This window comes from Harpia harpyja, chromosome 15 (assembly GCF_026419915.1).
Source record: "Harpia harpyja isolate bHarHar1 chromosome 15, bHarHar1 primary haplotype, whole genome shotgun sequence".
Lineage (NCBI taxonomy): Eukaryota > Metazoa > Chordata > Aves > Accipitriformes > Accipitridae > Harpia > Harpia harpyja.
In genome coordinates, this window is record NC_068954.1 from 23,353,803 (window position 1) to 23,367,998 (window position 14,196).

The 14,196-nt window shown below is 43.8% G+C and overlaps 2 protein-coding genes and 1 long non-coding RNA gene across 9 annotated transcripts in view; 2 read left to right on the forward strand and 1 right to left on the reverse strand.

Moving 5' to 3' along the window:
- Positions 1–4,011, forward strand: part of ARHGEF10 (Rho guanine nucleotide exchange factor 10) — a 120,197-nt gene extending 116,186 nt beyond the window's left edge. For all 6 annotated transcript variants that reach the window (XM_052809171.1, XM_052809174.1, XM_052809176.1 and 3 more), the window contains one exon: positions 1–4,011. In XM_052809171.1, the coding sequence (XP_052665131.1) occupies positions 1–515 (515 nt within the window). In that variant the 3' untranslated portion in view covers positions 516–4,011.
- LOC128151663 (uncharacterized) lies at positions 2,772–12,033 on the reverse strand. 2 transcript variants are annotated; one of them, XR_008238441.1, is made up of 4 exons: positions 11,916–12,033; positions 8,075–8,180; positions 5,868–5,932; positions 2,772–2,876 (listed from the first exon to the last, which is right to left on the reverse strand). It is a non-coding gene; the product is annotated as an uncharacterized LOC128151663 (long non-coding RNA). The 2 variants fall into 2 exon arrangements; XR_008238442.1 differs by lacking the exon at positions 11,916–12,033 and adding an exon at positions 9,256–11,859.
- KBTBD11 (kelch repeat and BTB domain containing 11) overlaps positions 12,024–14,196 on the forward strand; it is a 22,299-nt gene continuing 20,126 nt past the window's right edge. Inside the window, 1 exon segment of the mRNA XM_052809177.1 lies at positions 12,024–12,136. The gene's annotated coding sequence lies outside the window, so the exon portion shown is untranslated.

Consider the following 14,196-nt stretch of genomic DNA (forward strand, 5'->3'; position numbering starts at 1 on the left):
GAAGAGGTATGGTGTCATATCATGCACACAATGGCCCGGTCAAGTTTCTTGTCACGGCTGCATCTATAAACAAGAAGAACAGAAACAAACTGAGGAACAGCCTGCCTCCTAGCTCAGAACCTAAAGACGACGACCAAAAGAACGTTCAGCACAACGAAAGACCAAGCTCTTGCCTTAGTAACACCCCTGACACTGCAATTTGGCTGGGGGGTTCAGTAGGATCCATTGCACAAAAAAGTGACTTGTCATCATCTTCTGGATCCCTTACTTTGTCTCACGGATCAAGTTCCCTAGAACACAGGCCAGAGGACAGTAACATTTATGAGCTTTTAAATGATCAAAATATCTCATTTAAAAGTAAAAGACAGAGATCCAAGAAAATGAAAGCAAGTTCAGTATTAGTCATTTCTGGTGGCCAAGGACACAGAAGAGTGAACAAGAAGACCAAGCAGCAGCGACCAGATGAACTAGTGTCTTCAGTGATGGTCTGGCAAATCCCGCTATTAAATATCTAACTGGACTAAATCCAAGATACTTTCTGCTATTAAAAAAAGTCTGATATCCTTTTACAGAAATGCCAGCTTAGGACCCAAACGGATAGTCTTTATATACCTGGGAACAATTCCAATAGGCTTTGATCACAGGATTAAGGGTTGCAAGACAGTCCTCGCATACTTAGAACATTCTGCAGTGTTAGGGTATTGGAAAACATTTAGCTGTTGATGCTGTCCTTGATACTTAGAACAAAAAGGATCTGTTAGACACTTTTAAATGGTTTTAGAATCTCTACCTTATTTATATTTACATTTATAAATATCATAATTATGTTCTGTAGCACTTAGGGAACGCAAAGAACACAGGCCATGTCTCATGCTGGTTTTTGCTTATGTAAATCAGCTGTTGTTTCTTTTTCCAAAGTGACATATTGCATGGACTGTAGATTTTAACAAATTAGCAAATATTTTTAAACAATAAATAGTCTAATGCAAGCTAATACTAATTTGGTAATTACTATAATAGTTTGTAACATCATTCCACAAGCCAGAGTTGGGTCTGGACAAAAGCAGTTATATTAATTGATTGGTATTTGTTTATTTCAACATAGAAAATAGATTTATCATTATTATTATTATTATTATTATTATTATTATTTCTAATGCTCAGTATTATTAAAAACGTTGCAGTACAAAAAGCACATTAATTTTCTTGCTAGGTGCAATGTGTCTGTGACTGGCCTTTGTTGTACAGAGAAAGTTCTAAGGGTGCTATGGCTTAGGGCAAATAGAAAATACAGATACAGGACAGCTGTGCACTGGAGTGCTGCTAATGCATTCTCCCCAACAACTCGGTTATCAAAGCTAGTCATGCATTATGCTGTTTTTAAGGAGGCATGCACATCCAGGAACTTAATAATGAATTTATTAATTAAATCATTAACTGGGGAGAAATACACTAATATTGGAATATCTATAGGAAGTGCGGGTAATCACTGTGGCTGTAGGTCCTACACCAATTGATTTGTGCTGTGGCCTCAGGCAAACACCTATCAAATAATGTCACAGCACAACAGCAGAGATATGGTCATATCTGAGTGGCGGTCACCTCTTTTCACCCAGAGTTTCAGCAAAGCATGGTCATGTAAATGGATATTGTGAAAATAGTGTGCATGGCTTCATTCACTCGGTCAGGCAAGCAGTTGCTTTGGTGGTGTTAGAGGGCTGAATTCTAAATAGAGACCTAATCATCGTTTCTTAATGAATCGATGTATTTCCAAAGGAAACTTTGAATTTGGGATTCCTACTGAAATTGCTTTATGTGCTAGTCTCTGCATGTGTAATATAAGACCAGAGCCTTCAGCTCAGAAAGATGTTGCCAAAAATGGTGATGAGACACATCCTTCAGTCAAAATATGTTTAATACAGATAACATGTTGAATGGAGTCACTGGGAACATCCTTTTCCCTCGTCAATAGACTGAAAGATACAGAGAAATTAGGGTGATTAAGTTTCAGTTGAATATGTTAAGAACTCTAATACTGTCCATCAGTTCAGTAAAATGCAAATTAAATATATCTGAAGCAGGAGGTTTGTCAGATGTATGCATTGACTAGAATCAAGTAAAACTTCTGGCTACTTTGTTGCTGTTATTGTCATCCCAGTAAGGGGATGGTTTGCCCTGAAATTATTTCTGCTACTTCTAGTGCAAACTCCTTGATTCCACCATGGTTTGTTTCAATCTGCCTAGTTTAAATCAACATCAACCATAATTACAGTGTTTCCCAGCACTTGACATTTCAAGGTAAACTGTACTAGGGACTGAATTACTTTGTTCGATATAAGATAAAGGGTTTTTTTCAAAATAGCGGTAGGTTGGTGGGGTTTTTTTAATGTTGCTGAAATTTATTGTCTTTATTTTGCAGCAGATTTATGTATCTCTTAAATTTTCAGTCTGTCTGCTCTAAAAAGCAAACCTCTATCAAGGTGACCCCAAAATCGGTGGGTGGGCTGACTTACCAAGTTTGACAGAGCACTGGAGTAACGTCAGGTCTTCCCTGCCACCAAGTACATGGGACAGAGGGAATGCCAGTGCAGTCAGTCTTTGCCTGTGAGGCGGCACCAAAATAGACATTTCAAAAATCAGATATGCACCCCAATTTCTTTTCAGAGGTTTTGCCTGCATCCTTATCAGAACGGGATTCTTGAGCCAGAATAGCACGGACTTCAATGAGTCACGAAGGACGCTTGTTACAGATGGGATTGTAGGTTTAGGGTCTTCATTACCGTTTTGTGCTTTTATTCTGTGTCTTCCGCTGTGTATCTTGCAACTTCAGTTGGGTGCTGTCAGCGTTGGCATGGGCTTAAGTGTTGGCATCAGTCCTGGTGGGGGAAAAAGAAAAAAAAAAAAAAAAGCAGAGTGCCTCTAAGCCAGGCAGCTGGCAGCATTTTCCCAAACTTTCCCTCTTCTCCCTGGCCTACTGCCTGGGCTTGCCTGGCTTGAGGGATCAAGGCCAGTTGCATTTTCTACACTCTTCCATAGCTGTGGCCCTGGGAGCTGCTGTTTGCCCACTGTGTGGAAGTACTACATTGTACAGTTTAATGTATGTATGTTGAAAAACAAGTTAAAAGATTCTTCTGTGTATAAAGCATATATAATCTAGTATCCCTTTGCTACACTGCAGTAAAAAGACCACAGGTTTTATTCTGCGTGCTCCTTGGGTGTGGCATTCCACCTCTGTGCCTTTGGGACTGGAGGATCATGTCCACTCTCGTGGATCTTTATCAGTAGGAGCAGTAAGCAGAGTCCACCACACATTCAGCTGGAAATCCATGCATGGCCTTATTACAGGATCTGCTAGCAGTAATGCATGAGACTTTGAAAGTGAAATTCATCTTATCTTCCAGCTGAAATGTAACATCCTTCAGTTTTATCAATAAAACAGTAGAAACAAAGTACAAACCTGCTCTTCTGAAAGTACATCGGACTCTTGCCAGTGACTTCAGTAAGAACAGAACTGGGTCCCTCATTTACATTACACTATTTTGAAAATACATATCTATTTATCTTACTAAGCTGTAAAGCAAAAAAGAAGCTGTATGTCTGTCTACAAAAGTACACATTGTCATGAACTAGATTTTTAGTAACTAACTGAGCACAAGGTGTGATGTTTGTTTTCTGATATGCAGCTAACTGGTATTACCTTACTATGAAAATGGGCAGGAACCAAAGTTTCTCTTACAGCTGGCAAATAGTCTCTATAGCTGTTGTAGACTATGCTGATAGGTAGGTTGGATTTTGCTTTCTGATACTGCTTTTCTAGATTAGTAGAAGTTATGGAAAATATTAGGAAAAGAGGGGAGCAAGTGTAACCACTACGATATATTCTATATATGTTTTCTAACACATAGTAGTGTCTTTTATAACATGAGCCATAAAACTTGCGTATTTATGTTAAAAGTATAAACTGAGAAAAATGTTTAATAAAAAATGTGATAAAAATTAACTTCAGAAGTACATTTCTTGGGTCATTTTAACTAGAAGGCTGGAATTTGTGGCATGCATTAATCAATAATATATGTATTAATGGACTCATGAAAGGGAAAATAGGATATGTGATTAGCACAGCAAAGATATATTTTTTTTATTTTTATAGTTTCTACAATTTAACACCAGCAAATGCAATTTCTGAAAGTGATGCAGTCTCTTGCAACGAGTTTGACCCCTGTATCAATGGACCCAGTGTCTAAGCAGTAGAATTTCTACTATGCTGTCTACATGGAGTATGCATCAGCACTGGGGCAGCATGCATGATGCATAAAAATGAGAAGCATTAATATTCAAAATTAGTATTGCAGAGCAAAAGCATTAACAGATGAAATTAATTTTCAGTTGCTAACTGGCAATTCATTCTAATTAATCTGCCCTAAAGGATATATACTGAATCCCATGATTGTGTTTAAATACTGAGACTTGTATTCATCAGACTCGGCAATAGCCTTTTTGTGCGTACCTGTGCTATTATAAATAAACAATAAGAGTTATTGAGAACTGGTTGGTTGCTTGTAAAGCCTGCCTTTTTGCTCCTGTTTTTATACCACACCTCTTTTATATATATATTTATACCACACCTCTGAAAAACATCAAATTGCATGAGTGCAGGATACTGTATATTTGCACACCTGAAAACAGATTCTGTCCCAATGGGAATTTACAACTTGTTATTTATGGGTGGGAGGCTGAGGGCTAAAAATTGCTTACTGCCCCTTTGAGAGAGGACTGAATATTGGGAAGGGTTTCCTGAACTGTGGTTAGGTGCTTAAACTTCACTGTTCCTCTCTCTTCTGTCCTATTTAATTTTCTGACCGTGTAAAGACAAATTAGTTTTTGTAAAATGCATTTGTGGGTGAGAAAAATCTGTGGTTTGAAAGGTGCGACTATAATGGAGGGTTCTATAAGAGTTAATCTATTGCAATGAGTGATACCGTGGAGTTGATACAGGATTTTTAGATAGCTTTATGTATCTTCACAGTAATAATACTTCACATAGTAATAGTCCTGTTAAGAAGGCAGATTAATATCATCCGTAGCTAGGAAGAAGTGGAGCTGAAAAGCGTTTGCCTGACTTGAAGCCACATGTGATGAGTCTGTGCAAGGACACAGGTTAAAGCCATTACTGCTTTCTAAGCCTATGATCAGCCCTTTGAACTGCCGCCTCCTTGCAGGCGTTCTGTATGTGCGGTTGCTGAAACTGCCTGTGCTAGTAAACTGGCCAGGGCTGGGGCAGCAACTCGAGCACTGACCCGTGGTCATAGTTAGTAGCTGGCTCTCTGGGAGTGAGCCTGGCCTGGGCTGCTCCCATCAGACAGCATTGACAAGGCCACTTATCTGGGATATTTTGGGGACTGATTAACTCCATGGATGTAAACGGTGTGGTGCTACTTGCAGAATAGGCTCTCTGCCTCTGGTTTCTTGATACAGATGTAGCCTAATGTGTCCATACAACCTGCTTCATGTGGGATGGTTGCCTAGCAGCCTAGAACTTGAGACTAGTCTCCTACAGTCAGGAGACAGAAATATGTACCAGCAGAGACTTGACCCCTGCCATACAGCTACCAGGGGTCGGTATGAGGAATCTCATTGTTAGTCTGATGGTTCAACAGCTGCTTGCACTACGCCACAGCTCAAAATTCTGGTTTACTTCCTTCACCTTTCCGATTTAGGGGTTTTGTAGCAGTATGTAGAATCTACATCCCATCTCCTTACAAATGCGGCATGCACGCTGCAAGATCTATCTGCTCTTTGATTTGAGAAATGTAGCTCAAGATTTTTCAGAATTAGTTGATTTGCTGCTGCCTCGTACTTGGGCTTACTTGATCATAGCACTTTCCTTAAAGGCATGCCCAGCTACCAAACTGCCAGAAACACTCTTTGCCTCCTAAAACAAAGAATCCAAATAGCAACACTGAAACAGCTTCAGATGAAAGGATCTGAAAATTTCCTATGCAAATGAAGATTTACTGTGTGACTCCATTTGAAATGCAACAATGTCGAGGTATGACCGAAAGCACTTCAAGTGCTTTGGCCAAGCTCCATAAACCACGCTATGAAGGCAGTTAGTCTTTCACAGCACGACCTTCAAAGGTGTTCAAAGGGAATTTTTTTTTTTTCCTCCAGCAAAACAGGCCTTGACAGCAGAACTGCAAGTTCTCCTGTTGTGCATATTGTTATACTCTGGGGATAATCACAGTTACCATTAATGTGTGTCCCAACCTGGAAGATGAGCCAGAACACCTAGGATTAAAATGACACACCCCAGGGGAGATGAAATCATTGTAAGAATTCACTGGAAGTCTGATTTAAGGAGTTATTGTGACATCAAAAGATTCAGGTGAGCGAGCCTCCAGCAGAATTTTCTCAAGCACCAAAGTACTTAATTTCCGCTGAAATCTGTATATTTACATGCCCAAATGCAGATAACAAGAAAGGTTTTAAAGAAACCAGATACCACTTAGCTACAGAGTTACAGAATTTTTATTTTTGCTTTCTATTATTCCACACTGGAGAGAAATTCTGTGGGTTTCACCTTGAGCACCAGGGTCGCCTTGAATATTGGCACAAAACCCACATTAACTCATGCCTTCCAAAGCAAATTGTAAAAGTTGTTTCCTGTGGGCCTTTCTGGTTGGTTCTTTCTGTGTGCATTTCAAGTTGCAGGACATGCCTGTCAGACTACACATGTTCCCTTTCTAAACAGATTTTTTTTTTCTGGAGGGTTGGGTAGCACAGACTGCGTGCATTAGTGAGGAGGATTACCCCTAGTTCAGCCAAGATTTTTAAGTGCAATAACTTTTCTGCGATGTTGCTCAGAGCAGTCTGTGAGGCTTTTAATCCCAATCCCAAGCAACTGACACCATCAATTAACTTAAGCTGCATCTACACTGCTGAACTCCAGAGCGCTTCAAACGTTACTGACACACATCCTGAGGCCGTATCGGGTGGGATGCCCGTGCCCGTCCCTTCCCAGCACAAACCTTACTGTTCAGACAAGCAAAGCTGGTTATAGCCTATACATATATGTGATGACATTTCACTGATAGACCAGTATTTTGGGAGAAATGTACTGATCATGAGGTATTTTGCTCGCAAGCCATAGTTACAGACGCATTTTGAAAAAACAGGTGGTGGGACAATCCATGGCCAATTATGGCTGGGAAGAAATGTTGACTGGATAATCTCAGAGCACTGTAAAGAGCAAGGGTAGGCTTTCATTCGCTTTTTCAAATTCTTTGGGGTTTTATTATCTTTTTAGCAAATGAGGAGAGGATGTGCACATTTTCTCAATTGTTCATCTAAGTAAATGCTGTGTGTTCCCCATCTTTTAACCTTATCAAATGCTTTCAACCTCATTAAAAGCTGTTCTACCTGTTCAGAGCATTGTTTTGGGTGATAAAACTCTGCACTAATACAGTCTCTTTTGTTATGCTGTTTGTTGTTTTTTTTCTTAAATTAAAAACAATATTGATCTGTCTCTAGTGCATAGAAGTATGCAACCGAACACTGAAGAAATCTTTATGATCTATTTTTCCTTATGACTACTACCACTCTATCTGCTACAAGCTGATAACCCTCCAGATGCAACCAGCCCGATCCTTTCAATTCTACTATTTGGGTGTATTACAGGGATGTGTGAAAACTAGTACACAAAGGCAAATCAGCTTGGGTCAGCATCAGATGTATACAATGCATCCTGTGTAATGTGCCTACAGCATGTATGGTTTTTGTATTCCAAATGTATAAAATGTATTTTAGGTATCTTTGGCTGCTCAGCAGAAATACAATAAGCATTTTGTCTGGGCCAGCAATAGCATCAAACCAATCCTTGAGGCCATTGTGTTATAATACCAAGAAGCATTTCACACAGGAGTGTTCAACTGTCAAACACAGAATGAGCAAAAGGAGTCAGGTTTTCTTTTCCGTTTGTTTTGTTTTGTTTTGTTTTTACATTTTGGCTTCTGGCCATGAACCAGATCTCTGGGTACTGCGGGGACCACGGACATCAGCTACTGCCACTATGTACCTGATACTCCGGTGCGCACAGGAGGAATACTACCAAGCTTCACCTATGCCAGTTCCAGAATTTTGATGCTGCAAAGTTTATTCTTCCAAGATGTCCTTGTGCCAATCTAAAAGACAAAAGAATAGCCTACCAACAACTTTGCATCTGCATAGACACTGGTACCAAGTCTAGACTCTGTAAGTATACCAGTCCTACCTAGTGTGCTGGAGATGTGCCTGCAATGTAATGGACTCAGAAAGCGAAGGCTGGAAAGCCCGCCTAATTAGCTGGGTAAATAATTGAGCATGGACCTGTGCTCAGCTCCATGCTGCCATGGGTACACTACCTATCTGCAGGATTCTACCTTGCTTACTTGTAAAAGCTAGCCTGCGTACGCCTGGGCGAGCTACATTCTGAGCCCAGTATCTAGGAAGGTTTAAAGCCTCTTGGTCCATAGAATACGGATTGAGTATTTCATCTGGGTGAAATAACAATTTTGTTAAATGATTCCTAACCTCCTTAAATGAGGAATTCTGTAGCTTCACTAGCCAAGAATCAACCCCCCTGAGACCGGGCTGATTCATTTTTTATGTGGTCTGCTGGCTAATTTTACTGAGGAACAGTGCATTTGCTCCAGCTACCAGGGCAGCCCAGTCCTGCGCGACAGCCTCAGAGCTGGGAATCGCAGCCCTGCAGCTGCTACTGCAGCCAGGGGGAGAAAGGAAAGAAATGCAGTACCTCTCCCAGGAAGAGCAGGGCCCTGATAAGCTCTCAGCAGAGGTACATTTCTCTGGATTGGGATGCCATTTGGTGACCCTGTCATGAGAATGGCATTCAGCTCTATTGCCCATTTCTGCACTAGAGACATCACAGGGTGATGCCTTCTAGGAAGAAGAAATTGAAAATCTTCTGTTTCGCCTGATGGGGCTTAAACAGACAGAAAGGTGTACAAGATGAAGAAACCTTCCTATTTCTTCATCTGTTTGGTTTTTTTTTTCTTTTTACAGGAGAAACATCTGATAAAATCCTTTTGTTCTGAACTGCATTCCCTTTTTATTATTGAGCACTATTGCTGGTATGTGAGAGACAGAGAGGATGGGCTGTATGTCCAGAAGGAAGTCCACTGTATGTGACCAGGCAGGAACTAGCTAAGGTTTTGAGGACAGAGCAGAGCAAACACTTCCCTCCCTGCCTTTACTCACCTCACTGTGCTCACCACTCTACTGTTGTTGCTGCAGACTAATTGTCCCTTGCAGAACACAGGTATCTCGGCAAGTCCTGATGGCCAGTAGCAGCAGTTAGAAGCAATCAGTCCCTGTGAATATTTGCCGTGTTGGCTGGGCTACAGAAATGCATGACAGGCACCAAATTATGTATCATGTAAGCTGTGCGATACCTGATTTCTTCAGGACAGGGGCTTTTCTATACTGGGACAATGATTCGTCTCATGTAATTTAGGTGGTTAAAAATTGTCTACAGCTGTACCAGTCTGACTTTACAGCTAATGGAGAGAATCAAGGAATACCAAAGGATGATTCACCTCATCCTAAGATAAGATGTCTAAGATAGGTGAGAAAAATTGCCCTCCAGACATGGTTATTCCTGTACATTAATTATAAATGGAGCCTGAAGGAACTCAAGTTAAGTAGGGAAACCAAACAACTAGAACTGAGATGATTTCTACAATGCATGTCCCAGTTTTTAGCATCATCTCCAGTTCTACTGAAAACTGAAAGGCTAGTTGATGAGCAGCCTTATTCTCCATGGGATGTTTCCCAGCCTATGATCCACAGAGCAGCACTATTTTGCAAAAGTTGTGCTAAGAGATCAGCAACTCTCCTTTATATCTGTTTTCACTTGTTTGTGAAACAAACCTTGTGTTTGATGACAAAGGTGCATGGGGACCGGAAAGAAACTTGGAGGGAGGACAGTAGACTTAGGCTTACAAAGTTAGGGAATTGCTGCGCAAATCAAAAAGCAGAACTGAGGTATTTTTACCCAATCTGCTTCTGGCAATGTTCAGTGAGGGCAAACGATAAAGTCTGCAACAGCCAAGCGCTACCTGACTTCTTGGGCTAGGACCTCCATGGAGCTTGGATTTTGTATAGGTCTTTTGCTGCCTCCAGCCACAGGGGCAAGTATGGCCCATAAACACACAATATGCTACTTCCTACCCACCACTGATTTTCATTCATCTCCAGAAACCGTAGCTCGGACACCTCTGTGTACACACAGACTGCAATGTGATGTGGCGGTTAAACCTGAAGAAGAGCTAAGCAAATCCAGTAGTGCTTAAAATCATCATATATTCAAAAAGCATGAGTCAGAACGATCTCAAATGATCTCCAGTATGATACTGCTGCCACAGCCACATAACTCTTATCAGTGTGAACAGAAGTCAGGTACCTCAAGCAGAGATGATCCTCCACAGAGGAATAGAACAACGGGGATTTTAAAAGTGAAAATAATTTCCCAAGACCTGTATCAGTTGTCTAATTTCAGTGTCATCTTGAAATATACAGCACTTAAAGTAACACGAAACAGCAAGAAGATTAGTTCCTGATGTCAAGAGAGAAGAGTTATTTCTGGCAGGCTTTAATGAATCTGCTGTATCACATGGAAACTTCTTCCAGCTAGCTAGGAATAAAACCACGTACAGAAACTAACAGTCCAATCATGTAACGGCCCCAAATCAGGGGACAGCGGGAAATTCACAATTATGCTAAAGCCACGTGTGGTTACCAATTATTCTAAACTGCTGCGACACTGTATGATTATCACTTATTTATCTTACGGCACCAAGAAGCACGCTGACCTCTCTCAGTAGAGTTGAGACATGACCTCAGCTTGAAAACCAGCCTTCTGGTTAAGCACTATGCTTAAGTGCACAACACGAGCAGAGCCAAGGGTTTCAAGTGGTTACACTTACCCAGCACTGCATGCAAGCACTTTAATGCATTAAGGGCTAACTCAACACGTAAGAGTTTTAGCAAAACCAAAGTCAAAAAGTAGGAGCAATGGGACAAAATGAGTAGACACCCAACCACGCTTAACCATCACCACCAGGAAGCTGGAAGAACATACAGCTGCAATGGTTACACTGCCAGCAGAGAAAAAATTAATTGTCAGGTTAATTTGAGAGAGGAGAAAGGAGTAGCTTTGCAAGTCTGCTCAGGAGTGTCTCCCAGGGCCAGGAGCCACTTGCTGGGTGGCTGCAGGAGAACCAGTCCAACAGGACCCTGGTGTTGGTGGAAAGAGGGGAAAAGAGAAAAGCCACAGATGACTAGTGTTTTGAGACAGCAGTATCATAGGAAAACTATACGTTGCAATGGCAATACGATATATCCAGGCACCAGCAATGGTTTAGAAAGGCTGGGATAGCACGGTGTCAGTGTCTGCTGTCTTGGTAGATGTCAGATTGCAGCTTGTGGTGGGACAGGAGCCAGGTAAGTACCACCAACTGCATCAGGAGCAGACCCAGGGTACAACTAACGTAACACGAGGGTTTTTTTCAAGAAACTGGGAAACGGGTCTAATTCAGGGAATCCTGATGAGAGCCTCAGCTTTGAAGAGCAGGACAAAATGGGACCCAGACCCCAACTGCAGTCAAACAGAAACCACCTGGCCTCCACCTCGTTGCTCCTCCGTCGGCAGAAGGCTCCGGCTGGAAACCCTCCCCGTCGCTTCCCGCAGCGAGCACGGCCGGCGCTGGAGAGTGGACAGGCTATCCCCGAGAAGCCGCGGTCACTCGCGGCTCCAGCCTGGGAGCCCCACTCGGGGCGCCGTGTGTCCACCAGGCCCGCCGCGCTGGGGACAGGGGCTGCTGCAGCAACCCCCCCCGGCCTTGCCTCACCCGGTTTACCTCAGGGACGGCTCCCCCCGACCCCGCCCGGAGGTGAGGACCCGCCGTTTCCCCGCCCGGCGCCGCCAGGAGGGAGTTTCTCCTCAGCGCGGGCAGGTGGGGCCGTTCCGCCGCCTCCCCCGCCCGGCCCGCCTCACCCCAACGGGGGAGCGCGGAACAGCCGGCCCGGAGCGGCGTCGCCGCTTCCCGCCTCGGCGGCTGCCCCTCGCCGGGAGCAACAGGTCTGTACCCCCCCCCTTCCTCCTCCCTCCCTGCGTGTGCGAGTGGGGCGGGCGAACAAAGGGGCTGAGCGCGGCCCCGCGCCCCCTCCACGCAGCGGCCGCCCGGCCCCCTCCGCCAGCCCGGCCCCTGCGCTTCAGCCATTTGCGTCGCCTGGCATCGCACCGCCGCTCTCCCCCCACGCCCCCCCCCCCCCCTTCCCGCTTCTCCTTCCCGGCTTCCCCCCGCCGGCTCCCGCTCCGGTGGGCAAGGCGGCGGGGCCGCCGCGCGGCCGGCAGCGAGGCGAGGGCGGAGGGAGCTTCCCCAGAGAGACGCGGGGCTCGCCGGCCGTCGCCGAAAGGTAAGCCCCTGCCTGCCCGCCTTGGTGGGAGGAGAGCGCAGAGGCAATGCGGCGGCGGGCCGGGAGGGGGACGTGCCCGACCCCCCCCCCCCCCCCCCCCCCCCCCGGCCCGCCGCCGCGGAGCCTCCGGGGAGGATTGATGCCGGTATCGGCCGATAGCTGAGGTAAAAAACCCCGGTAGCCGTGTCTGTGTGGGGGGTTGCAGCACCGTCAGGCTTAATCGTGCTTTCCTCTTCCCTCAGACCCCCTTAATCCGCCTCCCCTGGACAGGAGGGAGGCCGGGCATATCCCCATATCCCTTCTCCGTATGTCGCAGAGGAGCGAAACCCGATGCCTGCGTATTTTATTTTTTTTTTTTTATCCTGCTGACCTATTACAAATCTAAACGAATCTTTACGGTAGCGTTTAGGGATGTGTAGCAGCAGCAGATTGCTTCCCGCTATAAATTCTTCATGGCGTGCTTCCCCATCCTACTAAAAGCACACGAGTGGTGCAAGCCCTAGGCGTACACATGCGTGCATGATTTTGCAGGGTGGAAGATGCCTGAAAAAAAGTCCTACTGAATTTCGTTTGTCCGAATCCAGTAGGTTTTTATGTCTGGTCCTTTAAAGCAACAAAAAGCCGGCTCCCAAACCCAAACTTGCACGTAGTGTAGAAAATGGTAGTATTAAATCCTATAGCCAACTTTCGTCACCCATCAAGGAAAAATAAAACCCTCTAGAAACAATATTCTGTAAAGCTTTCCCACAGCAATTAAACTGAACAATAGAAAACTAGAACAAAAAGGTAGAAAAAAGTAGGGCAATAAAAAATAGAATAGCAATAAAATAGAACAATCCTTTTATATGATCTGAGAAGCTAAAGAGCTCCTCTGTTTTTCAGAGACTTAACCATCTGTCTCCCAAGAAGGAATTAAATGGAATGTTTATGGAAAATAATAATTAAATTGTCACTAGTATTGACAAAGCAATATTTGCTCTCCGGTTTAACTCTCTGGCCCATCCTGCCCTTCCTGCACTCTCCTCTTCCCAGGGCCCATCACACAGCATTTATTCACCCTTTAATTAGGACATCCAGTGCATGCCAATGGGATCCTCTGGTCATCCACTGCTAATGGCACTGTCTGATGAGAACCTGCCACAGAGCTGAGGACTGGTCCCTTGCCTGCCCCAGCTCCCCCCCACTCTGCAGGGACTTGCTCCTGCCAGTAGTGGCACTGAAGTCAATGGTGACACTGTTAGGAGCTGGAGTTTGCAGGACTGCGCCTTGACAATATCAAAAGACTGAAATCCTTAAAAGCTTCCTTTCTTCTACGAATGCTTTGCTTGCATCACTTTTCAGTGTAACAAATAGTCCAAATAGGTGGACAGATTTGAAATGTCAATAAATATTAGAGCACCATTATTTGGCAGGAACACTAAATGAAAGCCATTAACTGGCTTTACTACAGTAAAGCAGGATTATAGTATTTAGGGCTGGCCTAGGTTGCTGTAGAGACAGTGATGTGGTTAGATGACTGGATCCAGATCGTACTTACCAGGGGTTTCGGCATCCTGTAGTATCCTGTTGCAAGAGGATATTAGGGGCAGCTGGCTGCTAAAGAAGGGTATAATAAAACATGAAAGGAAATCCTGAAATTTCTTTTAAAGTAAAATTAAACTCTTTTTTTCTTTTTTCTTTTTTTTTAAGTCTTGTGAGATCCTGTATGGATTTTGCAGGGGT